The sequence below is a fragment of the Populus trichocarpa genome, chromosome 9 (genome assembly GCF_000002775.5).
Source record: "Populus trichocarpa isolate Nisqually-1 chromosome 9, P.trichocarpa_v4.1, whole genome shotgun sequence".
Lineage (NCBI taxonomy): Eukaryota > Viridiplantae > Streptophyta > Magnoliopsida > Malpighiales > Salicaceae > Populus > Populus trichocarpa.
In genome coordinates this window covers 7,432,106-7,459,206 of record NC_037293.2, presented here as the reverse complement: position 1 = coordinate 7,459,206, position 27,101 = coordinate 7,432,106, and the positions used below count along the sequence as shown (strand labels likewise).

The window sequence follows — 27,101 nt, the reverse complement described above, 5'->3', positions numbered from 1 at the left end:
TTTTTTAATGAATCAAAAAATTAAAAAAAAAAATAAAACTTCGATGTTTTGATTAAAAAAAAAAGACAGAAATTTAAAAATGAACTTTTTATTTAAATAAAAATTAGTTTCTGATTTAGTATATTATGACTTTTGATATTTTTATTAAAATAAAAAAAATATTTACAAAAATCATATGAAATGAATATCTATTTGTCATGTATAATACTTTTCAAAAATACTTTTTAATTCAAAATATATTAAAATAATTTTTTTAGATTTTTATTTTATTTTTAATATGGACATATTAAAATAATTAAAAATATTTTAAAAATATTAATTTAATATTTTTAAGTGGAAAAAAAAACAGATTGAACGTATTATCAAGGACATGATTGGTTTGTTTGACGTACTACCTTCTCCGTCTTAGATACTAAGGTAATTGATGTCTTTAATGATGGCCGGGTCCTGCAATAATTTGATTTAGTTGTTATAAATTTGCAACTTGATGGGTGATTGCCTTGCCTAACTATTGGTTTTTTTTTTTTCATTAGCTCCGCCTCCACGTTCTCTCAGCCTTTTGGCCTTCAATGAGTAAATATTGTAACGTTCAAATCAATACCCACATATTGTATGCTATCCCTATATAAACACCCAGCCATGATCAATCTCCACACCACTTTCGAAATGGCTTTTAATCTCATGCTCTTTCTCTTGGTTGCTTTCTCTGCATGCTGCAGCAGCTTGGACTGCAACAAGGCCACAGCCACGGCCACGGCCCGACCATTAGCCTCAGCCTCGAACCTTACGGTTCGCTTGAAATTAGATGAAGAGTCATCAAGTTGCTGGGACTCTTTGATTCAGCTCCAAGCATGCACTGGGGAGATCATTCTTTTTTTCCTCAACGGAGAGACTCAACTAGGCCATAGCTGTTGCCAGGCTCTGCATACAATTGGTGAACATTGCTGGACTAACATGATTGATACACTCGGGTTTACCACTGAAGAGGGCCAAATACTTGAAGGCTACTGCGATAAAGCTACCGATTCCAAAGATCCATATGCACCATCTGTAACTAATGTTGTTCCAAAGCAACCTTTGCTTCCTTGATTAGTTGTGACTGGCTAGCTGTTGATAATAGCTAGCAGCAGCAATAATAATATAATAATAATAACGAATAAAAAAAACGAATAATTACACTCTTTACAATATTCGTAATAGAAATGTTGGTTCCTTATAAGTAAAGCTCTACTTTTATATTTAGTGCTATGTTTCATCTCCATTGAGTTTTTTTTTTTTTTACAAATTCCTAATAATACGTACATTTTACAATGATTTTGGTTATATGTCAAGTGATAAATTTGCTAGTTTAAGAGCCCATTTATTTTTACATTTTAAAAGTTTTTTTTTTTAAAATAAATTTTCAATGCATTTCCAAGCAATATATATATATACACACTTTAAAAAACAATATTAATTTGTTACCATAATAATTTCTCATTTCTTAACATTTATACATTGTTTATTTTTTTATAGACAATTTACAAAAAAAATGAGGCTAAAACTGAATCAAGGAATTCATGAAAACGAGCCATTAGAAAAATGAGATCCAATATTAAGATCACTATCCAGTAACGGAAGTTTTTCCTTGCTATTATTTATTACTTTTCTTACCATGATATAACTACCGTAATAGAATTGATATCATTTACGATTTAATTTATTTCTTAGGCATCGACATTTTTTAATGATTAATGGATTTTTAAATCGACATCAATATATATATTCTTGCAAAGAGAAAGGTACTAAATCCTGAAATTCAAATCTCATCACTGTCAAATATACTTTAAAATTCCATAAATTAAGCTAAATTAGATAAGGAAAATAGATTTAAAAAATTAAAAAAGAAATGATGATAGAGAGAGATTCAAGGAAAAGAATTACCTGAAATAACAAAAGGAAAAATAGAGAATTGTGAAAGGAAAACTTTAAGTGTAAGGTTTATTTTTGTAAAGGAAAGAAATTTTTTTTCCAGAGTTAAGAAAAGAAAGACATTTTATTTTCTTAAAAGACTTATTTTATCTTATTTTATTTTTCCTGAAAACACTTTTCATTAATTGATTTTCTCAAAGTGGTTCCCACAAAATTATGTTATAAGAAACAAACGAGTCCTGAGTTAGAGTTCAATGCTAGATGGACTCTGACTGAATTTCAGCTGGGCAACAAGCCCAAGATCGGCCTAGAACGGACAAGAAGATGCCAGCCCAGGGTTGGATGCAGGCACGCCTAGACTGGACATGTATATCCACTCCAACCCAACCCAAGGTATAAAAAAATGTTTAGAAGAGCAGCTAGGGAAAAAAATAAAAAATAAAAAGTAAAAAGTACCCCCAATGAGACGAAATAGCAACAATGATGCCCACCGAAAAACTGAACCTGTCCCCGACATGCCTCCTAAAAGAGTGGCCAAGTCATTTTGGTAATTAGCTGACGATTCCTGTCTATCATTGAACTACAATCTCAATCGTCGGTCCTCTCCTCCATTTGCGAAGAGATAGTCTTTCAGATTTGAGGTTCAGTGTAATAATTTATTTTAAATGGAAATGTACGATCCACCTTTCTCTTCAACTAATAATAATAATAATAATAATAATATCGACGTCATGATCCACTGTCCTATGAGGGTTGCCATTTTGCGCCTTCGCAGATGAATTCTAACTATATATATCCTAGGGATTCCATTTTATTTTTATTTTTTATTCATTAGAGGGTTTTAGCTGGGTGCGTTAACAAAATTATTTGTCCTTATTTCTTGTTTATTTTCATATTGTCAGGGTTTGGTTGTAAGAAGGAGTGATCTTTTACGATTAAAAAAAAAATAGAAGGATCTTTCCATTCCGAGGATCCGTCTCCAACCAACCCCTGACTCAATGTCACCGAGCTAACTCGAAAGAATACCCGGCTGACGACTATGAAATAAGAAAAAAAGAATTAGTCAAACGAGCCTTTGTTTAGATTATTTTTCCCACAACGCACGCAGACATGATTTAGCAATCCAACTAACCCCGATGACCATATAAATCGCTGCAAAAACCAGGGCAAATGCTACGTCCTAAAAGCTTATTTCAAGCAACGCCCTTATGAAAAATTCAATATGGGAAAGGTCATTTTCACAAAAGGAAAATTGAAAAGCATTTTCCAACGAGGGACATGTTAAATTAACCGCTTCTATATTTGACTTTAAGAAATCCTGCACATAAAATACTCGTACCCTATTTGAAGCTAGCTAGCTCTAAACCTTCGCTTAGATATATACGTACAAACGCAGGGGAAAAGTTGCTGCGCAGTTAGAATAATATTTAAAACTGTGATTTTCTTCTTTCAAACTTTAAAACTAATACTAAAATGGGGTTTTCAAGATTCTTCTCACAAGAACAGTGCACTTCTGAATTGCTTTGTAGCCCCCATATCACGTGATAAGATTGAAACAAAGGATGTACGTTATTATTTAGAGATTGGAACAACACAACCATAATTATATGCATGTTATTAAGATGCCAGGATGTGTTAACGTGTTCTGTTAATTATTAAGCCAGCGGTCTGTCATGAGCTAGCAAGCTACCTAGAAATGATGGTTAATTTAGCATTTCAATTTTATAATCATGTGTGTTGAAAGAGAACTACCAAATTAAGGGGACAACAGGCCCCGTAATAAGTAACGTCTTAATGAAGAAAAGAGAATTAATGTAAACCCGACTGTGTTTATATCTCACATGCGGTAGTACTGTATATTGGCCTGTTAACGATCGACGTTGACCCCTGAACTCAATATCCTACATGAAGTTTGTTTTTGTCTCATCTATTCCAAGAACTAAAATTATTAGTCTCTCTCTTTCACATGGACACGCACGTGCATACTGCTTAATTACACGCAATCATGGATTTGGTTTCCATGAGAAACACAGAGCTAGAACAAGCAAGCTAGCTAGGTCAATATTGAACTCAAAATTGATTAGAGAGAACCAGCTTGAACAAAAAGGGTACTAGTTATTCATTAAAAAAAACAATTTTCAAGTACAACTCAAGTCCAGAGAGACTCTCTCTTAAGAGGGTCTTGGATTACATTGCTAGAAGAGGCAAAGTTAAAATATTGAGGAATGTTATTGAAGTTATTACTACTGGCTAAAAGAAGTGCCTTCTCATCTTGATCTAGCTGGGTTGGTAAGGTAGGCTCTTGTTGCATCTGGATGCAATTCATCTCTGCTTGAGTAGCTGCAAGTTGTATTTGCAACTGTGATACTTGATTTTGTAAGTAAGATATTGCACCAACACATCCATAGACTGGGTCTCGCACTCTTGCATTTGCTTCATAAACTAAACTGCTCACAGCATCTACTCTCTGATGAAATGGAATCTCCTGCAAGATTACAATAACCTCATCATTTAAAGGATCATCATTAATATTAAAAACTGCGCAAACAACGTGCTTTGCTGTTTTCATACACGCATAGTATAGATCACACACACAAATTAAGGAGAGAGGGGGAACCTGCAACATTTTGCTAACATTACTAGCACCGAAGACCTTGTGAACAATGGCAAACTTATGGGGATCGTCAGAAGGAAAGTAAGGGGCGAAGATGCAGTCTTTGGCGCACCGGCGCCTTAGCAGTTTGCAGGATGCACATGGTGAAGAACCCCCCATGTTTTTGTCTTAAAATAACTCAAAGAAAATTCTCTTTTGATGCAGATAGGTAGAGAGAAAGATATAAAGAAATCCAAAAGGAAGCTCAATGTGGAACAAAATGAGATTAGAATGTGTATTTATAATAGTTGAGGGATGTGCTAGCCTAGTGTGTAGAATGGATGCACATGCATGTTCAAGTTAAAATAAAGAGATTATCATTATAATTAAACAAATAATAAAGTACATGGAAAGAAGCAGCTATGATTCCCAATTGTGGAGGAAAGCACCGTGGAAACAATCGCATGCACATAGATTTACAGATTAAGGCTTTTGGTATGAAAATCAAATGGACGAGGTTGACCACCGCCGAGGCGCGTGATGGGCTGGCAATGCATTGGTGTACTAGTACTCTTGTCCACGTTCTTGTTTGACTATTTGTTTCTATGTTCTGATTGCATGTATGTATACTCATGTGAGCATGTTAAATAAAATTAATGTATAGTATGATGATTGTATTATTATACTATTAGGTTTCGAATGTCTAAGCCTATGTTACATTTTAAAAAAAATACATGTAGTAAATAAAAGTCTAAACCTCGTAGAGAGTGTGAGAGTCGTTAATTGTGAGGCCGATTTAGGGTTTTCCAATATGGTGAGAACGATAAGAAACCTACCTAGCTAGCTAACCCGAATCAAGACATCAAAAGAAATAGGCTAGACATGAATGTTTGTTGGCGACATTAAATAAATCACATGGAAATTTCATTCTAATTCCTCTCTTCCTTTATCTGAATTAACGTTAGATGTCTGCCATTCACTATACTATTGTCTTAAAAAAAAAAATTGGATCCTCTTTTCGTTATTTTCTGTTATTTTTTTACAAATTAATAAAATTAAACAAGGCAAAGAATAGCATAATATATATATATACACACACACACACACAGCTCTACCAAACCCAAAGTCCAATCTTTGTGATCAAACAACAAGGAAACATATATAGCATACTGCACTTCATTGGATTTTTTTTCTTTCAATTTAATGTCTTATATTGAACTAGAATTAAAATTAGATTCTTTTTTAAACGATCTCAACTATATATATATATATATATATATCCTGAACTCGGGAAAATAAAAAAGAAAAAAGAAAAAGAAAACTTCATTAACCGTTAAGCCAACTTCTTAAATTTTTTCTTTCAATTATAACAAGTATTTCAACAAAAGGCGGTTATTATAATTTGTGATTAATGACAAGCCCACTATTTGAGGAGGGATGAGAAGTACTCGATCAATGGAGCTTTTTAATGAGTTGCCCTCCAAGTTTTTCTTCAGCAAGCAAAATTCCTGCAACAATTCAGTCAATCTCGATTCAAGAAACATCCATGCATAACTATGTTTTTTTCTTGTAAAAAAAATAAAACTATGTGGGAGTTAAATTAATATAACTCAATTGATTTAATGAGTCCAAAAACAATCTAAACAACTATTAAAAATATAGTTTGACTAAAAAAAATCAAGACGATATATATTTTTTTATTTTAGAAAAACATCATATTGAATCGACTCGGGTTATGGAACGATGATAACCTCATATAAAATAAATTAAAATTCAATTCTCAATAAATTTATTATTAAATGATAAAATTAAAAAAAATCAATTTAAAAAAAGGACATGATAAAAAGTACATAAGTTTACTTGGTTAACTCACAAAACTTGTGACCCGGGTTGTGAAGTGATAACTTTATAGAAAATAAACCATAATATATGATAAAGTCTATTTCATAATTAACTAAATGTTGAAGATATTGAATGATGAAACTGAAAAAAATATCAATTAAAAAAATAGCAAAAAAAAAAAACTCGAGTCCACCAGATAATTATCCCGTCAAATTTATAACATGGATCATAAGATTGAAATAACTATAAAAAATTCAAATCACAATAAACTATAAAATTCAATATTCAATAAAATAAAGTGTTGAAATTATATAAAAAAAAAATTATTCACGTAACGAAATAGATGGAATGAAATTGGAACATCACATCTAGAATTTGGCTGAAAAATCTGAAATTAATCAAGATTTAGAACAAGATGAAAATTGTTATATATAGATTGTTTTGATTTTAAAAATAACACAAAAAAATATCGGTCATTACAATGTCAGTGATGTGCATCATCAAGCACATAAAAAATTACAGATGCCATTGTTGTTATTTTTTATAAGTTGCTACTCTTGTTTTCTTAATTGTAAATGACATAGTTTGAATGCTTTACAAACATTGCATTCCTCATCGAGGAATGTAATTGAACAATGTCTGGTTATGGTTCCACCGTAAAAACTAAGATCTCGTTTGACAACAGTTGCACTATTCTAAACCATCGAATCATTGAAAGACTGTCTCTTCAAGTAAGCAGACATCAATTGAAGTCTTAATCCTCTCCTCATCTTATCTCCATGAAATAATTTATACGATGATAACGATAACCCACCAAGTAATTAATGTGAACCATTAAATGAGATCCGACATTAAGCTAAGGTCTAACTTCTGAGGGATTAAAAAAATCCCAATTCCAGAGAGATTTATTAAACGGAAAACACAAGAGGTGTGAAACCCGAGGACCAATTCCTTTTCTCTTGCATTTAATGCTTACCACATGATTCCAAGCTTCGAATCTTCTGTTCCGAGCAGAATAGCTCTCCTTCCCTAATTATTATTATTATAAAGAAGATACTCAAACACGAGATATATTAGAAAGAGAGATTTTACTATCAATTAAGCTATATATATGCGCACTCTCCTTCTCTAGTTGTCCTGGCGTATCTATATTTTCTTTTTTTCTCGTGTATGTGTCATTTAATGAAGTGCATGTGTGTTATTTTAAACCCGTATCTCAGCCAATATATTACTATGGGGCCACCTGTTGAAATTTCTTTTATTGGCACTACATCACAAAGCGCGTATTTTCAAGTTCACACCTCCAAGTTTCAAACCCCTAAGCTCTAGAACGAAGAAAAGGAATCATAGTTTGACGGTGAGAACCTTTGTATTCTTTGTTTTACTGTGGTTTTTTTTAAACACATGAATAAAATAGAGGAAAAACAGACATCTTTCGCCCTCTTGAAGAAAAATAAAACATGCGAGGTCCAACGCAAGCATTTAATGTGCTTGGTGATATGGAAGATTCGATTCTTGAAATTTGCATATAGTTTACTTTCAAATCTAAAGGGGTGAAGATTAGAGGGTATTATTTGACAAAAGCGAACATCGCAAGTGAGGGGCTCATGGCTACAGAGACTTGAAATTCAGTTGCCTGAACAGAGTCCATGTTGGATTTCCAAGGTGACCAATTCTATTCAAAATGCAAGGTCTGCATTATCAGTTCGGTGGAAATCAAGAAAAACATTAGGCCTGAAGCAAGAGGAAAGCACGTGAGCATGCACACGAACATGGGCCGTGTTAATTTGTTGCTGCAGAGCTACGTTTTGTCCTCATAATAAACTCCTTTATGGTTTAATACTTCAAAAATTGAAGAGGTCATCTTCAATCTAGAGTTTGAAATATATATTTTAAGGTGACAAGCACTTCACATACCATGGCTCATGAATGAATCTCTTTGTTAGTGATATTGGCTGACCAGACTCGAGAGGCACCAGAAGAGAAGCCTTTCCTGACAGCATACACTACAAACTGGAATTGGAGAATGAATAAGTAGAAAGATAATTCATTTTTCTTCCAGGGCGTGCCAAAGAAAACTAGTTAATGACTGATGAAAGCTCATTTTCATTATTGCCTTGATTTTCTATTGCAAAATACAATAGTAATGTACTGACGGGCACATAAATGCTCTAGCCATGCTAATTGTTTTTATTGGTTTGCATATACGACCTTGATATGGCTAATCCAAGACAAACCAGCAGAGCATGTCATCCAGACCAATCTCTTCCCTTCTTGTCCCCTGATCAGACCAAGTACACTAGCATCAGCCTCTACAGTTAAGTAAATACTCCCAAACACATCGTATCATATGAAAAGATCCAAAATGATCAGATAATTAGAGCATACACTGATGTTCTTTTGATTGAATGGAGTAGAAAAGCATCTCTGTCTTCAGAATCGTTACAATTTAAGGGGAAAGAGCTTGTAGTTAACAACGAGAAGTGACTTGATACAACTTTGCAGTCATACAAACAAATTCCGTGAGGACAGGTAAATTTGGCAACAAAGTTATAATTCAACATTCTGCTGCAAACTGTGGCGTTTACGCAATACATGTGCATTCCGCTTCTTGATTCCATTTCTAAACGGAGTGCTAGCAGCACTCTTCGTTTCTCTATGAAATGAAGAGCATATTTTGCTCTTCTCAGCTATTTTCCTTTTCAATTACTCAGCCGCTTGTGCCTGGACTGGAATGACCGAACAGAATTTGTAACCATCAAACGAAAAGGAATGTTTAAAAGAGTTTGACATGAATCTTATTTACCAACCCTTAATCACTTGGAGAAATGAGAACCACATAAATATCCACAAAATAGTTGCACTAAATCCAAAGTAGTTATTCCTGAGGTCCAACATTAACGAGTTCATTGCCAAAGATTTATAGATTAAAGCTAATGTCATATGAATAAAAGTGATGTCTAACCTCATGTAGAATCTGAGATGATAGCTGCATGAAAATAAAAGAACATATATTATATATCCCAAAATCTCTGTGTGAAACCTCGAGTGGTAATTGCTAATGTAAATCACTTAAAAATTTATAATCCATCCAAATGGGCCACGGTCGTGAATTCTGTTAAATTGAGAATAAGAGGCGCAAAATTAGCAGAGCATACTACACCGTAAATGGCCAAACTGCTCTATTTAAATTTGATCACTAGTCTCCTTGCTTTTTGGAATTAAAACACACAAAGAAATGCTGCATGCCCTGCTTATTATCTATGTTGAAGCTATCTCGAAGCTTATGTTAATTACCCTGAGTTCGCCATGACATGAAACTCCACAAAAGCTCGTAAACAAGGATACAGTTATATTTAAATTATCCACTGCCAGGAAAAGAAACGTAAAGAGTTGTTCTGGACACTCCTATAAAAAGCTATGAAATCCATACACAAACATCTTGGAATAACTCCTGAGTCATGCTAAAACTCTGGCATGGTACATAATATCAAAAAATTTCACCAATATGTGCATCGAAAACTGGCACAACATAATGGCAGTCTTTTTCACATGAATTAGCTTTTGAAGTGAGAACTTGTAATCTCATCATCAGTGCCAGCATAAATTTTACCATTCCATTGCATCCACGATCTCTACAAGCTTAATTTCATTTCGCTGCAGTTTATGAATTTCGAACACCAAATTCGACAAGCCCAGTAGGCTTTCTTCCTTGCAGCAACGATTAAAGTATCCTGCAGTACACTTCAAACTGTGCTCTCTTGTTTGCACTTCTATCTTTATCAGCAGAACGTGGCATGTAGAATGTATAATATTCGCTTCCAAAATCAACATAAAACTAAGAGATCAAAGCTGTGTGTGCGTGTGTGTGTGTGTAACACAGCACAAGCTATCATTGAAGTACGCATTTCATAAGCCTGATTGATTATCATAGCTGATCAGATGCTATGCATCCATGTAAAAAGATTAAAAACAAGAGAATAGAAACATACCAGAACCTGAAGCTGCAGACTTTCACGTCACGGTTCTTGAACCTCTTTATCTCTTCAATAATCTGAGCATTTTCGAAGAACTCACCTGTTTTCGTATCTGCAATGTCATTCTTTTCAAAACATGCTAGGGACTTTTCACACGACTATACAAGCGAAAAACAATCAAAGTGAAGGCTCGGGTTAATACGAAAATTAATCTAGACAATATTATTATATCAGAAAATAGATAAATTATTCACTCAGCAATAAGGAAACTTAACCTGTATAGCAATAGAATAGAAGCCGTTATCAAGTCAATGGCGATCAAAATTTAGCCATTCCAGATACGAAACTAGTAGCGATTTTTCACCGGTAGACTTAACATCACGCAAAAGCAATGCCTCTTATTTCAGCGACAAACAACTCTGCACACATAATTCATGTAGAGATTGCTAGTAATTTAATTAATTGACGGATAAAATTTGACAAGGAGTTTGTGGCTGCCTCAATATCGCCTGTGAGAGCGAAAGCGCCAACACATAATTGGAGAGTGAAAAGCTTCTGTTTGACAATTTTATCTTGATTTGGTGGATGATAGAGAAAGATTCGGATCTCATGGACTGTTTCAAATCCGATCGTGTTTCGATCATCGATTTCAAGTCTTTAAAGACCAGAACTGATTCGAGAATTCGCAGCGTTTCGTCTTTGAATCTGCAAAAGAAATAAAAGATTGAGTGACCTTTTTTTAATTGAGAGATGACGATTGAAGGGTTGTGAGGGTGAAAATTGGAACCATCAGTTTGTGATTTGACAGCGGAAGAGGGAAACGGTGAGGACTGAGGAGTTTGTGTGAGTCCTGGCATTTCCCAAGGGCGGGAGGTTGTGACTCTGGGCTTGGGTTTTTGTTTAAAGATTATTTGTAGGTTTGGATATGTCCAGATGTGAATTACTGCAACATTTTTTTCTTATGTTTTTTTTTTTTAATGGTGTTAACAATAACTGAAAAATAATTTTTTATAATTCTAATGAATTTTAAATGAAAAAAAAAATGAATTAGACTTATTATTTGGAAATGAGTTAATGAACAAATTTACCGATGATTTCTTAAATTAGTTAAAATGTGTTTGTCAAAGTGATGAAAGTTTTTTTTATAAAAGTATTTTTTATTTTTTTTTATATTAATATTTCAAAATTATTAAAAGATTCTAAAAATATATTAATTTTATATTTTTTTAAATAAAAAATAATTTAAAAAACACTTTAAAAAATATATATTCATAAAACAATCACATCCAATAATTTTTTAAAATTTAAACCGATCTACAAAGTTTAAAAATAATATATTGATTTGTTTTTACCTTTAAAAAATTTTGTGCAAAAAAACCTCAATGGAAAAACGGACGGATAAACTCATCTGTACTAAAAAATACACAATAATTCTCTTAAATCTATTATTAGACAGGTTTGAGCGAGGCTCCCCCGCCCCGACTTGGCTGGAAATTTTCCTACTGGTGGCAACCAACAGCCCCTTGGCGCTCAGCCCTTAAACCATTCAAATCGCTCCTCAACTCCATCTCACACTCCCAAAAAAAATGGCAGGACGCAACCATCTCCAACTCCGCGAAATCCCTTTATCCCGAGTCGCCCCCCTTCCTCGCTCAACCACCGACCCACGCCACCTCCGCACCCGACCTCACCACACCTCCTCGAAGACCGAATATCAACCCAACACCGTGAGATCCAATCCCTACTTTTAGACAACCAACGACACGCTGCCACACACGTTGCATTAAAACAAGAAGTCTCTCTGTCACAACAAGACCTTCGTCACTTGTCAACACTTGCTGCTGATGTTAAAGCCGAGAGAGATAATCAAATCCGTGAATTCTATCAAAGATCGTTGAAATTGGACGCCGAGTTACGGTCTATTGATGCTATGAGTGCCGAACTTGTTCGGGTAAGAACGGATGTACAGAAACTTACTGTGCAACGGCAGGATATGACTGCACAATTGAAGGAGATGAATAGTGAAATTGTTAAGGCTAAAACGGAAACGCAGCAGGTGGGTGTTATTAAAGAGGAGATTGAAACTGTACAGCAAGAGATTCAAAGAGGAAGGTAAGACAAAAAAAGGGGGGGGGGTTATATTTGAGGGATTAAGTTGATTGATTGATGGATTAGAATTTTAAAAAATAAAAATAAAAATGTGATGTTAATTGTCGTGTGATTAGGTCTGCTATTGAATATGAGAAGAAAACACGGGCATTTAATCTTGAGCAAGAAAAGGTGTTGGAGAAAAATAGGATTCTTTTGGTTCGAGAAATTGAGAAACTTCGCACTGAGTTGGCCAATTCAGAGAAAAGAGCAAGGGCGGCAGCCGCGGCAGGGAACCCAAGTAACTTACTATAAATGTAACATGTTCTTAAAGTTTTTTTAAATAATAGAGCTTGACATTATGAATTGTGTGTGCTCAGGTCCTGGATACGGTAGAAACTATGGCAGCGCTGAAGTGAGATATGGAGGAAGTTCATATCCTGATCCTATTGGCCTGCAGCAGGTGTGTGCTCACTATTCTTTTGCCTTTTTAATTTTTTAAACTTTAGTGTGCCATTTCTGACACATGCATTTGAAAATAGGATCAATAAAAATATCTTAGTTTGAAATATATCGATGCATATCAGCTGGTGCCTGCATACGTTTGCTGAATCCTTATTGTTGTGAAACACAATGAAAACTCGTGAATGATAACATAAAGTTGCATAGGTTATCAAAGTCACAAAATTCGCCATAAAATATTTGAATTCTTCATCGCTTCCTATTAAACAAAAAATCATAGCTCAAGAGGTAGGGAGTGGGGACATAGAGATCCCAAGTTCAAACCTTGGTGCTCTTCAGAAATATGACTAGTAACTTATAGTTGAAAAGCTATTTCAAATGGTGTCAATTGTGCACGATGTAGTCATGGAAATGCATTGCCGCTCAGTACCATCTACTTAACCTAAGCAAATGCCAAGTGATCTATGTAGAGACTATAATGTAGATACATCTGAACTGTATTTGTTTAATGCAGATATGTTAAAGTTTTACTTATGAGCTTCATCTTTCAAGACATTTTGATTTGATATGAATCAAAACTAATACTGTATGTATTGCACTTGAGCTCATTACTGGTGAACCTCAAAATTTGAGAGAGATACTCCTCTATGCATAAAAACATACAAGTCAATTTCGTAATGAGCACTTCGCAATGGAAACAAAGCTCGCACTGAAGTGTCTGCTTGTGTTTGAATTGCATGTTTGAACCTCATACAATGTGATTTCTGACCTCCCAAGAAAAGACGGGCACTCGAATAGCTTCTAAGATGCCTTAACGTTTCAGGTTCAGATTGGTGGTAGTGATTCTGTTCCTACATTTTCATCTGGAGCAATGTCTAATGGCCACCATGACACTGCACATAGATGAGTTTCTTTCACCATGACAGCCAAAATCTTAAAATCTTGATATTGTTTCCTGTGGGGACGTTACAATTCTTTAGGAAATTTTTTGCTTTCACGGGTACAGATGTTGTGCCTTCCAAAAATTTGCCTTGATTTATGGCTTTTTTAGCCGGATCCCTTCGTGGTATTTTTTCTATCTGGGGAATGCCTCGTCATGCCAAGAATGATAGGTTAATAGGGTCGCTTCACCTGGCCACTGGAAACTGTTTTAATTTTATTTTTTTTATCAGTTTGTTCCCTCACCAGCATTTTACATGTAACTGCTGTGAATCACTTTGTAAACAGGTGAAGAAAAGTAGCTCTGTGAAGCGATACATGTACAGAAACTATTTGGACAAGCATTGTAGCTCTTTTCTGTATCAACGAAGAAAAAAGGGAACAAGGAATCTTAGCTGATTCATTTCCTTTGTTTATTTCCTTGAACTTGCTTGAAAGTTGTAGCTGACGATGGGCTGTCAATAGTGAAGTGATTCTTAATTTTGTGTTAACAGCTTGCCGTTTTCTTCCCTTGTTCTTCGAAGTACATGTTACGAAGGCAATGGCCAGTGGCCCAAGCTGGATATACGCCCCCGAATTTAGAGAGAGTAAGTAAATACGAAGACTAGAAATGAACTATGGTGCTGTGAATAATTTTTTTTATTGTATTGTTTGAATTAAAATGAGTAGAAAGCACACAAACTTGTCATAATATGTTAATGGCCAACTTTAAAAAAAATAGCACTACAAGTAATATCTAAAATGTCTTGTTAATTTGTCTCTCAGAAAAATGTCTTTAGTAGTTTAATATAATTTTTGAACTTGTATTTATTTCAATTTAAATACAAAAGTTAACCTATCTATATAGTTCATATCATGACTTAAAACAAGAAAAACTAACCATTACCATCAATAAAAAATATTCGTAATTATATATCTGGTTATGATAGAAATAAATACTAATTTGCTTTAAATAAGAAATACCATTTGTATTCGTGGATAATTTGAAAACATTGAATAATAACACTTAAATATTGTAATAGATATCAAGCTCTTGTGACACTTATGTAACTTAAAAAACAATTTAAAATTAGTTCTTTTCCAAAAAAATAATTCTTCAATCTTTTTTATATATAAAAAAAATCCCTTTGTCTTTTGCCATATAATGATTTTTTCACGATTAATTTGTTATTCTTTATTTATTTGGAGACAACACTATCCAATAGTTTTAGACGTCGGTTGTTTGATAGAAGACAAATTCCTCTAGAAAGTGAATTCCAAAATTATTGTTTGTTGCAAGAATAGATTACTTTTCAGTTGTATCATGAAAAATAAATTAAAATCAAAATCTATTTGCTAATGTTTTAGTCATGTTACAGAGAATAAATTGAAAATAAATTTTTGGGCTATTAACTTTCATAAAAATATTACTTTCAAGTATTTTCTCATTTTTTAAATGAACTTCTTTTTTTGTATCCAGTCTTTATAATAAAAATTGTATGATTTAATATATTTTTATTAATTTTATTTCATTCAATTTAGAAATAATCATAAAAAAGTTGTATTGTGAACTTAAAAAATCTTTATATTAGATTTATTATAAAAATTAAATTTATGAAACTAACTAAATATAAAAAAAAAATCATTACTCAAAAAATTATATTGTTTATGTTTTTTCTTCATTTGAAAAATAGTGAAGAACTTGCAATGAAAAATTATTAAACTCTAAAATACACTTTTAGAACTCAAAAATTAATTTTCCACTTTTATAGATGAAAAGATATTTCATTTTAAATTAAAACAACATATACACTAATTTATTAAATTAATATAATTATTACATGGGAAAATATATATTGATATATCCTTCTGTACATGTTAGTAATCTCTTATTTACTAATAATTTTTTATATTTTAAAATGTTTTATCAATACATCAATGTTAATTTTATATATATATTCAACTTTTGTTTTTTTTTTTTTTTTCAAAATGCAACCAAACAGGAAAGTCACAACAGTACCTTTTAGAAAAACACTTCTCGGCAAACATACGAGAAATGAAACCAGTAAATAGCAAATCAAGTATATTGGCATTGGTCGTTAGATTTTACGTATCGTTTTGAACCTCACGAGCCATTAAACTACGATATGCAAATTCATTTCACAGAAGCAACAAATCAACCCGCCCAAGATCATAAAACAGGAAATGGAACGTTAATTTACATAAATAACAAGTCAAATTGTCAGTCAAAATGAATGAACCCTAGACCAATCGATCGACTTCCAATTTAAAAAAATGTCAAATACCGCCGACCAACCCGCTAAACCTTTACTTTCTAAAACCCCGAAATGGCAGAAGACTAGTGTCAGGAACAGCAAAAATATCCGGCTGTTGGAGGTCGCATGAGAACAATAAAGAAGCAGTCATTTTTGTCTCTGACGAACCGCGTGACAATCGTCGCAATAAAAGGCACCAGCAGCGCCACACACCAAAAAAAAGGAGTTTCTCTGCAGAATTTGAGCAGCTTCAATGTTACTGCAGGTTAACAGCTTGGATGCCGAGAAACTAGAGATGTTGATGGCATATGGGCAGGAGAGCACCGGTGGACCCAAGAGACCCCAGCCATCATTCGATGATCGCTCGTGTTATGGCAACATTATCAGAAATGCATCTAACCAAGCAATCCTAATCATTTTATAGCAATTACTATAACCAACTAAAAAAAATTCATAGATTATAGACCTTTCAGATCATGAAATCAACATGTACATGGTTTGTGTCAGGTAAAATTGTGATATTATAGACGGCTATTAGACATCCCTATGAAATACTCACAAACATCATATGGAAAAACAAGGCGGATCCCAAACAGTAATGCAGGTAATTTCAACATATACATGAGCATATTCTTTCATGCAGACCAAGATTTGGGTGATAAAATAGGGAAAATATCTCATAAAAATCTAGGTTCACTCTCCAGATAACAAAAACACATAAATACAAACGGGATTCTTCTTCATTGACCGACTGCCCTGCCCAGATCTAGAACATTGCCTAAATTCCACTTGTATGTAAAATATAAACTACCAACATTAAACCGGAGCACAAAAATAAAATAAAAAAACTTACAAAACAGATTGTTGTGGAATTTCTATCTCCCAATCAGTATAACAAACCAAAGCTAGAAGGGCCCGGTCAACTTTTTTTAAACTTTATTTGACATATTACCTAGGAAAGGAATGCATACACCAAATACAAGTTCCCATGCCTCATTCAAAAGGTATTTCTACAATGCAGCACATTGCGCATCCTAAAACAAGGATAAAGCGTGATTTTGTAAGAGGCACAACTCACCTGAAAATATCAACCTACCTTAGCAGCAAGCAATTTGGAGTTTATCCACTTGCCTCTATAAAAACATCCACACAATTAAATCAATCCCGTGCCTAATGCAGAAACCCCTCCTGGTAGCAACAGATGAACAAGGAAAGGAGAAAAAGGGGTACTGCTCGGTGCAAGTGAACAACCTACCTCTTAGTCTCCAGTTCAAGAACAACCCCAGGAAATGGAATATAATTAAAACCCTCAGATCATAATTCTTAGTACATAAACAGCTCAGAGATGAAACTCAGTAAGGACGTGATCGGTTTCCACCATGTTGATGCCTGTCTGGGCCAGAATTTCCAGCATCTCGGTAGTTACGTCGATCTCCACCACCATAGCCACCTCTACCACCGCTGTTGCACAGTCAATCAGTAAAAACAGTAAAAAAAAAATGCAGCCTCTACATAACCACCACTGCATCTAGATTACATTTAACGAAATGGGATGTCAAAATTAAACATTTGTTTTCCACAAAAGTACTTCCAGGACAGGGGGGAAGAACTCTTGAATAGCTAAAGTAGATACAAATTCAATAAAAGAAAAGTCTAATAAAACAACTTCCAAAAAGACAGGCTTTCAAACTCTCAACCTATTTGAGAATAAACTCCTGACTGATATGACATATTTGCAGGCCAGAAATCATAATAAAAGCACGGTGACTATTTGATTTCAAATTTAATCCTATTTCTGCCAAATAAGGGAAGCGCCAAAGAAGTCAATACAAAAATACATTATGCATCTAAATAAAGCATTCAGATTATTTGGTCATCCATCTTTGTTGCATGGTAACCAATCACGCCCCAGGGTTATTAAAACCCAAAACACAAGTTTAAATGTGATGAAGATAGAAGCAAGCCAATCCAACTCCTCAATGATATTTGATACAATAAACAACACTTCAAGCTAATAACGCTGGGGCGTGAGATTTAAAAGTATCGGATACTAGGCTCCCTCCCATCCCCCAAGGTCAACTTTTGAAAATTTCCAACATCAAAGTTTCAAAGAGTTATAGCTGAGATCACAGAAATGAAACTGTAAAAGATAATAGGGAAGTAACCACTGAACTGGTTACATATAACTTTTAAAGGTCAAGTGCCAGTCTCACTCCCATTATTTCAGCTTTTTTTAGTTTAATGCTCCCATTCAAAAAGCTGAATAAGGGATCATCACTGAGATTCAACCAGGGAAAGAAAGGAGCAAACTTCTAAAAGTAAGCAAATATGTCACAGAAAATAGTTATATAAGCTCCCACCAAGGCCCATTAAAATAGGATAGCTTGGTAGATTGCACCTAGATTGCTATTGCTAATTTTAGTTAAGGGTTAAGCAAGCACAATATAAACAGGAAACTCCAACAAGGCAATAAACCTCCCTATCCATAAGTGTTAAGCAAGTTGAGCATTAGCTGACCCTGGGAATGAAAGAAACCCCGTAAGAATTAAAAATGCACATGAAAAATTAAAAATACCACCACCCACAATCAGAAATAAAGTACCCAAACAGGAACACGCTTCAGAACCTCCAAAACACAGCTGAAATAAACTTTTGCTAGTCAAAAGAAAGGAGGGCATCGTTAGTGGAAATACCCGTGGTCATGTGCAGGTTGCCTCGGGGCTGACTTCTCTGCCATTGCAACATTGATTTTATAGCCCCTCATGTCATAATCTGGAAAACCAACACAGTTATGAAGTAAAAATCAAAATCTGTTCACGATGCTTAGTTAACTTATTTAAGAAAAAAAGTACTGGATAGGAAATGGAGAAACAGTAGCATGGTCAATACTGTTGTAAAAACCGCCAGCAGAGTGAGCAGCAGATGGGTCTTCATAAGCCAAACATGCATCGCCTTTGTTGTTTCCCTTCTCATCTGTGTATATCTTTATATTCCAGGGCCATTGATCTTTATAGCCCCGCTTCTGCTTAATCCTTCCAACCTAAAAAGACAGTTTTCACATTATTTCAGTGCATCTCCAAAATTTGTTCTTGAAAATTGTATCAAGGGAATGAGCTTCAAGGATTCCTCATAGGTACAAGGGATGGAATTTTATATAGTGAAGTTTGGTACATGCTATGACCATAGCACATGAATACTAGGAGCTAAATTCCCCTCACAAAAGAGAAGCCACTACATAAGCAACGCTAAATTGAAATTCTTTCCCACAAACAAGGGCATTGATAAAAAAAATTCATGCATTTGGGAAATAAAAAACAGAAAACACTCTTTGAAAGATAAAACTCCCATAAATTTATACTGTAATTTGATAAAGAAGGAACAATAACTAACCAAATCACAAAATTTGTTACTGCAATTTACAGTAACAACAAGCAATTATGTAGCAGATTACAAAATCAACAATTTCTGTCAAACAACAAGCAACTTCAGCGCAATTACCAAATTCAAAATTCATTTATATATAACAAGAAAAGATCTGGAATTACTTGTCCAATTCCAGCAAAAAGCTCTCTCAGTTCTTCAATCGTCACATCAGGTGGCAAATTAGATATGTATATTCTTGAGTTGTCGCAAGTATCATCACAATTATCATCACACTGCTTAATTTTAGCCGGGGCATCATCAGGAGCAGCCCCATAACCACTACCTCCAGGATATCGTGAACCACCACCACGACCACCAGGCTGACCACCTCGTCCACCACTCCTCACCTCACCCGTAGCATCACCACCATAACCACTAGCAGGGCCACCATAAGACGGAGGGTACGATGTGGGTCCACCAGTATAGCTTGTTGGTGGAGGAACTGCTTCCATTCCATAATTAGCATTTGCACTGTACGAGTTAGGAGCAGGTGGATAATTACCTCCACCACCACCATAAGAAGGAAGAGATGGTGGTGGCGCCTGATTATATCCACTATCACCTCTTCCTTGATTACCACCATAAGATCCACCTCTATTGCCACCTCCTCTGCTTCCATCATTAGAATTGCTACTTCTATTACCGTCATAACTACCACCACCTCTCCCCCCTCGATTACCACCATATCCTCCACCACTTCCTCCTCTGTTACCACCACCACGATCATTTTGGCCAGCAGAAGGAGAAGGAGTACCGCATTTATTACACTCGGATCTTCTTGCAAAGTTCAAATTCCCACAGCTACATACACATATACACCAGTTTCCATTACAAAAACTCACACATACTATAAGTCTATAACACAACAATTGTATAACCCAATCCTAATAAATCTTCAATTACAAATTATAAAAAAAGCGTTAAGACCTAACTAAATCACAGAACAGAGATTACCTTGGATCAGGGCAAGGCCAGTCACCGTCCCTGCCGCTTCCACCTCGGCCACCACCTCTTCCGCCGCCGCCTCCTCTGCCTCCACGATCTCCTCCCTGGTATCCATCTCCTACAGATCAGACCCAATAACAGTTAAATACTCAAAATCACAAACACAGATCTCAAAACCCTAACAGTTACCAATTCAAGCTAGTAAAAACAAATTAATTAACTAATTACCTCGACTTTGCGAATTACCACCATATCCCCCACCTCTGCCGCCAACGCTCCCACCGCCACCTCTACCACCATATCCACCGCGGCCACCTCCGCCATAGCCTCCATATCCACCTGCGCCAGCTCCGGGGCCGCCTCCACCGTATCCGCCACCACCGCCGTAAGATGGAGGACCAGAATCGCCTTCTTGACCATACATACCAGACATTATCTAGTTTCTGTTTAGCTTTTCTTTTCTTTTCTAATTTTTTCGGTTCTTGCTTTGTTTTCTCACCGAAAAGTGGTGTAGACAGACAAAGAGATTAGGGTAATGATATTATCTGTTGTGTTTTTGCGACTGTAACTTGATTGTATAGGGTCAGAATATTTGATAGGCAGATATTTTCCACCTCTTCGTACTATGGAATTACCTTATTTGCATTGTAACCCTAAGACAACTAGATCTACCAATTTAGTACCCAATGTTTTAACTCTCCACCAACTTTCTAAAGTGAAACGTCGGATTATATTAGACGCAGGGTTGTTTATTGCATCAAATATTAATAAAAATGAATGGAAATAATCAGTTTAATATTTAATACTTGACATCCAATTGAAACAGTTTTAGTTTAGGAATTTTATTGAGAAATAGTGGATATGCTGGGGACTAATTTAACGTTTTCCTTTTTTATTCACCGCCTGGAAGGTGTACAAGTGGCAACTGCTGGTTCGAGTGGTTTAATTTAATTTAACTGGTTCAAAAAAGTTACCGCGTTTATTTAAGTTTAAAATGTTTTTTTTATAAATATATTAAAATAATATATTTTTAAAATTTATACATTAAATTGTTTAGAAGAATAATTTAAAATAAAAAAAAATTGACAAGAGCGCAGCCTAATCACACTTAAAATCTTGAGCTCGGGATGTAGTTTGACCTGATTAAATATATTTAATCAATCAAATAAAATTTAGTTTAAAAAATTATTTATTTTTACATTTTTAAAATATTTTTAAAATAATTAAATTTATTTTAATTTATTTTTGCTTTAAATTATATTTTTTTTGTATGTTTTTCAAATTATTTTGATATACTATTATTAAAAATAATTGTTTTTTAAAAAAAATAATGTATTTTCAAGAAAAAAAACATCTTAAAAAGTAATTGATACTAAAATCTGATATTCCCCTTAAATTTAAATATTTTAAAGTTTTATATTTTATTTTATTCATCATGGTAATCTCAAAATTCATGTACTAGGAGAAATCAGTTTGAATATATATATATATATATATTAACTACGAGTTATAAATCTAGTAACAGTATAAAATCTTAAAATGTATCCAACAAAAGCAGTTTTAACCGTATTTTAATCCTAACTTGAAACTGCATTTCTGAATCTTGCCAGGTGTGCGTACAAGAGAAGGATTACCCAATGACAAATCTACAAGACTTTTTTGACAATGTTAGATTTTTTTCACCAAAGTAGAATTATTACTTTTTGATAATGAGAGATTTGCATGCCCAGTAATTCCAGATATGAAGTACCAGTTCCCGAATGCCTGCGATTGCGAAGTTCTTTATTTTATTTTATTGTTTCGAAAATATATTTTTACATTAATTTGCATGTCAATTAATATTTTAAAAATGCATCTCTCACGCCAACTTCAACTTGATATATCTAAAAAAATAAGTTCTTTAAATGCTAACACCAAAGCGTGAATTAAAAATAAATAAAAATAAGCAAATCTCTTTAATTTTGAAGGATTATAATATTAGAATGATGCCTAGATGTATGATTATTAGACATAGAATAAAATAAATGAAATATGAAATGATAATGAACTTTAATAACCTCACCAATCACCATTTCCTAGGAACAATCTCAAAAAAAAATTCAGGCTTTTTAATTTTGCCTTGGGTTCCACCACTGGTAAAGGCTTAAAAGCAAATTGCAGATATCAGCTTCTTTTTTTTTGCCCACAAGGAAAATCCAACCTGAACCTCTACCTTCGGGCAATCCACACCTTCCCCACTCGCTAGACATTTCCGAATGCAATCAACTAGTGGTATTTATTGGGATGCTGTGAATGAAAAACTTTTTCATTTCAACAAGAAACAACCGCAAAATCTTGACAGGAACAACCGATGTCATTTTCCGACTACTGTGCTCTAACAGTGTAAAGATTCTTGCAGTGCACATCAAACCTCCTACAACAACTATCATGCACTGCATAAACCTGAGGCAAATCAAAAGGGTGCAACAAATCTCAGATATCCCTCCGTCACAAGAAATCGTGTAATATCGTGTTTATGGTTAGCAAGATCATCCATTGGAGGAGACAGGTCCCATACAGAGACTCCGAATGTGAAGTGCGAAGTTCAACAGGAAACCTACAGTTACCTACTGATGGATCAACTGTTGTAATCAAACCCAAACCCCCAAAATCACAACTATCTGCCCTTTGATCATGCACCTGGTAATAGTTATTGAAGGCATATGAAATATTTGCGGGCCAGCTGATATTGAAACAGGATCCACCAGGAGAAAGTGCGCTGCAATCAGCAGTTGAACATGCATCCAAGGCGCTTGCAGTTGCATTAGACAGGTCCTTGTTATTGTTAACAACACACCACTTGGAAGAAAGATATTCAACATACTGTGCGTTTACTAGATTCTTGGAACCCTGGCCAAGATCAACATTGTATTTGGCTTGACCATCGAAGGTGAAAACTCCCCAATGTCTCTCAAAATTTCCATTAACTATGCTTCTCTGGTCCTCGTCTAGCAAGCTAAATATGTATGTCTCTATAGGTGGATTCCGAGGCCTAAGAGGGGTACCTGATTTGCTATGAAGGTGATCCATTAGACCTTTCATGAATGTCTCAGCAGCGGATGGGGTGGCATTGGCTGCTCCATCCGTAGGCCAACCAATCTTTGCAACAACAACATCCATTTCAGGAAACCCAGCTGTTGATAACGCAGAAACCAGGGTATCGTAGCCTAGGTCAAAGCTGTTTTTGTATGTTCTATGGCCATCATTACGAGAGTGCTTGGTTTCTTTGAAGAGACTAAAGTCAAGAGAAATGTTCTTGTTTCGGTGGGAAATGATAAATGGGGAGATGGTAGCAAAAAATGGTGAGTGGTGCTTAGTGAGAAACGTTAGGAGTTCAGTCATGGTTTTATTGAGGTCAGGCCTGAAGTGTCCTTTGGAGGGCAAGCTGGATTCTGATTGAAAGGTATCATAACTACATGGAACCACAACCTTGACCTGGTTTGCCAAGCTCACTCTGGCCAAAGCTGTCTGGATGTTCATGGCTGCCCCAATAACAAAGGGATGGTACTGCTCACCGTAACTTTGTTGGAATGGCTCATCTCCAACAGCAACATACCTGCAAAATAGTTTGATTAGAAGCACAATGAAATGAAGCAACACTGATGTCTAATGCAGCTTTTGATAAGGATATTTTAGTAGAGAAGGTAAGCTACATATTTCCATGGTGCTTTAAAAAGGCTGGTACACAATTAAGTCTCTCAAAACAACTACTTGCACCACCAAGAAAACCAGCAAAACAGAGATAGAGATTTTTTGAGGCATTTTCAATCATACTACTATGAAGCTGGGTATTATTTTTCTGCATTTAATCACACACGGGTCATGACAGGTACTAAAAAACCAGGTCCTATGCAAATTTGCATTCAAAATCAACAAATATTTTCATATTTTTACATTAGTTTTGCAAAGGTAATTTGAAATGTAGATCTGTTGCTTAATCTTAAACCAAGAAAAGCAGCAACAATTATTTATGTGTGATGCAAGTGTGCATTACAAGAGGAGTAGATGCACCCAAAAGGATAAACGAGCTGGAACAAGATCATTCAAGCTATCAGATTCTTCGGTAAAACCCCAGATTATACTTTGACAAAGAGCAACATTTTCTAAAGCACCAACAATTCAGTGAACATTCTCTATTTACTGTACTCAACATCAACAAGGACGATCGCAGAACACAACAAGCTGGACAGCCCTAAAACAACACTTGGCTAACTCTATTGAGCCTCGATTTCAAAGTAGTCCAGTTCACCTAAATTCAATACTTCTCCACCGTTTTCATTTCTGCGCCGAACTTTGAGTGAAGTATTGCAAAATCCAATTTACACATTCCACTCAATCGACAAATCCAAACCTATACATATTTTCCGCCACAAATCCCAACATAAATAACAGACCTTAAGTGTGAAAGATAAAATCTAAATAAACAGGCAAGCCACAAATATGATACAAATGGCCACGTACGCATTTCCATTACCAAACACGATACTTGAAAACTAAAACCAGCCCAGAAACTCAAGACCGTTAACTAATCAAACCAAGAAACTAAACAGCAACCAAAACAACTTGTAAAGAAACATACTCAATTCGAACTCCACTGTTACCACTAGAAACATAGCGGGTAACATTATCATGAACCCAGCTTTCAGCAACTTTCTTGGAAGAATTCAAGCTTTTAAGCATGGAATTGGGAATGCCAACAGTTACACCAATGTTAGACCCAGAAAGAGCTTGTAACACAAGTGGGTCAGCATCAAATAACTTGACTTTGGTAATTTTGTTAGACTTCAAGAGCTCCACCACTTTGTCTGGTGGTAGTGGATGCGAAGAGGTAGTGCCCCAGTTCACACCAATGGCTTGAACAGTGATGTTACTGGCGGTTAAGAAGAGGAGAAAGAGAGAGAGATTGAGAAGCATCCTGGTTTGGTATGGGTGGGAGTGGAATGTGGCGTCAGGGAGGGGTTAAAAGAAGGGTTTGTGGGGTTTGAAGCAGTTGATGGTTCCAACTGTGAACGCATAAAAGAGTTTGGTCGGGATTTTTGTTTGTTCAAATTGTATGACCATTGCAGACTACAGTGCAGAGTTGTCATTTTAGCAAATTGTTTGATTTTTTTTTTTTGTTTGGAAAAAAAAATTGACCAATTAATCGAGTTTATAACTACCTCTTTATTTTTATTTTTTTTAATGTCTTTTTAATTAATCACGTTAATTAATTAGTATTTATTACATTCGATGTTTTCTTAAGAATAGATTCATCACTGTGTCTACATCAATTAACTCATATTTATTGTATTTGAAAAGGATAATAAGTTAATCAACTTAATTACATTGATTAAGATTTATAATCAATCAAACCCGTAAATATTTATTGAAAAAATGTTTTATTAGGGTAAACTAGTAATTTCGATTAATTTTTGAATGCCACTCTCTCCCTCCTTGAATTTTCAAATTCATGACAGGAAAAAAAAAAAACACTGCTGTTCTATCTTTTTGTTGGACCAGTTGCTTTGATTGATGGGGACTCTTCCCTCTAAACATTCTGGGATTGAACTTCGTACATCTATTATTATAATTATAATTATAATTGTGTGTGTGTGTGTATATATTGTTTTTTTCACTTCTTGAAAAGGGAGGTAATGCTGTTTTTTTTTCTCAAATTGGTTGTGAACTTAATAAGTGGAATCATCCATGCAGATTAAAAAAAAAATGGAATTGTCTATGAGATGATGATTCCATAATGTTTGAAAATGTGGTGGAAATCGTGTTCTTTAAAAATTTAATTTTTTTTATTAAAAATTAATTTTTTTGTGTGTTTTAAATCGTTTTGATATGATGATTTTAAAAATAATTTTAAAAAAATAAAAATATATATTATTTTGATATATTTCAATATAAAAAATACTTTAAATAACAACCACAATTATACTAGACTTGAAAAGTATTAAAATATTGATAAACCTTCCTGTATACAGTTACAAACTACGTTGATCACTTAAAAGGATTGTATTTAAATCATTTCCCCGAAAAGCAACTCAAACGATCAACAACTGCACGATGAAGTGAGTGCCATGCAGGAGTGAGAGTAGCACGAACAGGGATTTGTGTCCTTGTTTTTTTTTTAAGTTTAGATTTGTAATTTATATTTTTTTGATTTTTTATCTATATCATTAAGGATCTATTTCACATTGCTCTCTAATTGTATTTTTAAAAGTTTTTGAGTTTTTAAAATTTTAAAATATTATTTTTTAATGTTTTTTTATCATTTTAATATGTTATATATTAAAAATAAATTTTTAAAATAAAAAAATATATTATTTTAATATACTTTCAAATAAAAAATATTTTTAAAAACAATATATATCACACGCTCAAACAGGACTAAGGAATAAGCTATTCAGCAGTTTATGGCATGGTAGTCTTATTGGATCCCATGAATCCCATGATTTTTTTTCCCTGATTAATCATTTATTTGTTGCTAGTTTGAAACCAAAACATGAATCGAATTTGATTTACAATAATATAATTGATAACTTATTATTTTTATGTATTGAATAGAATATTAAATCATGTAATTAAATTCAACTATATTGTTTTGAATATTTATAAAAATAAATTGAATTAACAATGTTG

The 27,101-nt window shown here is 34.3% G+C and overlaps 5 protein-coding genes and 1 long non-coding RNA gene across 12 annotated transcripts; 2 read left to right on the top strand and 4 right to left on the bottom strand.

Moving 5' to 3' along the window:
• Positions 1-666: 666 nt before the first annotated feature.
• On the top strand, positions 667-1,089 carry LOC7454836 (egg cell-secreted protein 1.1). The gene has a single exon (XM_002313188.3). The coding sequence runs from the start codon at positions 667-669 to the stop codon at positions 1,087-1,089; it is 423 nt and encodes a 140-aa protein (XP_002313224.3).
• Positions 1,090-4,006: 2,917 nt separating this feature from the next.
• LOC7478786 (LOB domain-containing protein 12) lies at positions 4,007-4,793 on the bottom strand. The gene is made up of 2 exons (XM_002313932.4): positions 4,529-4,793; positions 4,007-4,396 (listed from the first exon to the last, which is right to left on the bottom strand). The coding sequence occupies exons 1-2, from the start codon at positions 4,682-4,684 to the stop codon at positions 4,061-4,063; spliced, it is 492 nt and encodes a 163-aa protein (XP_002313968.2). The 5' UTR covers positions 4,685-4,793; the 3' UTR covers positions 4,007-4,060.
• A 3,103-nt stretch (positions 4,794-7,896) lies between these two features.
• Positions 7,897-11,247, bottom strand: LOC112328639 (uncharacterized). Its single transcript, XR_008060123.1, has 5 exons — positions 11,111-11,247; positions 10,599-11,028; positions 8,735-10,481; positions 8,558-8,627; positions 7,897-8,352 (listed from the first exon to the last, which is right to left on the bottom strand). It is a non-coding gene; the product is annotated as an uncharacterized LOC112328639 (long non-coding RNA).
• Positions 11,248-11,767: 520 nt separating this feature from the next.
• LOC7454837 (protein FLX-like 1) lies at positions 11,768-14,303 on the top strand. 2 transcript variants are annotated; one of them, XM_024608458.2, is made up of 4 exons: positions 11,768-12,435; positions 12,549-12,712; positions 12,792-12,874; positions 13,697-14,303. In XM_024608458.2, the coding sequence occupies exons 1-4, from the start codon at positions 12,254-12,256 to the stop codon at positions 13,778-13,780; spliced, it is 513 nt and encodes a 170-aa protein (XP_024464226.1). In that variant the 5' UTR covers positions 11,768-12,253; the 3' UTR covers positions 13,781-14,303. The 2 variants fall into 2 exon arrangements, with proteins under 2 accessions (XP_024464226.1, XP_024464225.1); XM_024608457.2 differs by having other exon boundaries at positions 11,770-12,435; positions 14,101-14,303.
• A 1,646-nt stretch (positions 14,304-15,949) lies between these two features.
• On the bottom strand, positions 15,950-21,161 carry LOC18102067 (transcription initiation factor TFIID subunit 15b). Of its 6 annotated transcripts, none has more exons than XR_002983757.2 (8): positions 20,664-21,161; positions 20,445-20,553; positions 19,613-20,291; positions 18,957-19,107; positions 18,761-18,839; positions 17,323-17,528; positions 17,146-17,200; positions 15,950-16,476 (listed from the first exon to the last, which is right to left on the bottom strand). XR_002983757.2 is itself a non-coding variant. In XM_006379065.3 (6 exons), the coding sequence occupies exons 1-6, from the start codon at positions 20,866-20,868 to the stop codon at positions 17,420-17,422; spliced, it is 1,332 nt and encodes a 443-aa protein (XP_006379127.1). In that variant the 5' UTR covers positions 20,869-21,160; the 3' UTR covers positions 15,950-17,419. The 6 variants fall into 6 exon arrangements, 1 of the variants encoding a protein (XP_006379127.1); XR_002983758.2 differs by having other exon boundaries at positions 15,950-16,298; XR_008060122.1 differs by having other exon boundaries at positions 17,146-17,528; positions 20,664-21,160.
• A 1,290-nt stretch (positions 21,162-22,451) lies between these two features.
• Positions 22,452-25,506, bottom strand: LOC7454838 (glucan endo-1,3-beta-glucosidase 9). Its single transcript, XM_002313934.3, has 2 exons — positions 25,054-25,506; positions 22,452-24,030 (listed from the first exon to the last, which is right to left on the bottom strand). Exons 1-2 carry the CDS (start codon positions 25,386-25,388, stop codon positions 22,923-22,925), a joined length of 1,443 nt encoding a protein of 480 aa, XP_002313970.1. The 5' UTR covers positions 25,389-25,506; the 3' UTR covers positions 22,452-22,922.
• Positions 25,507-27,101: the final 1,595 nt, after the last annotated feature.

Coding starts and splice junctions, on each gene's coding strand:
- LOC7454836 (XM_002313188.3), top strand. CDS start 667: ATGGCTTTTAATCTCATGCTCTTTCTCTTGGTTGCTTTCTCTGCATGC.
- LOC7478786 (XM_002313932.4), bottom strand. CDS start 4,684: ATGGGGGGTTCTTCACCATGTGCATCCTGCAAACTGCTAAGGCGCCGG. Junction 4,397..4,528: donor ATGTTAGCAAAATGTTGCAG/GTTCCCCCTCTC, acceptor GTAATCTTGCAG/GAGATTCCATTTCATCAGAG.
- LOC7454837 (XM_024608457.2), top strand. CDS start 12,254: ATGAGTGCCGAACTTGTTCGGGTAAGAACGGATGTACAGAAACTTACT. Junction 12,713..12,791: donor AGCCGCGGCAGGGAACCCAA/GTAACTTACTAT, acceptor GTGTGTGCTCAG/GTCCTGGATACGGTAGAAAC. Junction 12,875..14,100: donor ATCCTATTGGCCTGCAGCAG/GTGTGTGCTCAC, acceptor CTTTGTAAACAG/GTGAAGAAAAGTAGCTCTGT.
- LOC18102067 (XM_006379065.3), bottom strand. CDS start 20,868: ATGTCTGGTATGTATGGTCAAGAAGGCGATTCTGGTCCTCCATCTTAC. Junction 20,292..20,444: donor TGGCCTTGCCCTGATCCAAG/GTAATCTCTGTT, acceptor ATGTGTATGTAG/CTGTGGGAATTTGAACTTTG. Junction 18,840..18,956: donor TGCTGGCGGTTTTTACAACA/GTATTGACCATG, acceptor TTGGTTTTCCAG/ATTATGACATGAGGGGCTAT.
- LOC7454838 (XM_002313934.3), bottom strand. CDS start 25,388: ATGCTTCTCAATCTCTCTCTCTTTCTCCTCTTCTTAACCGCCAGTAAC. Junction 24,031..25,053: donor AACAGTGGAGTTCGAATTGA/GTATGTTTCTTT, acceptor ACTATTTTGCAG/GTATGTTGCTGTTGGAGATG.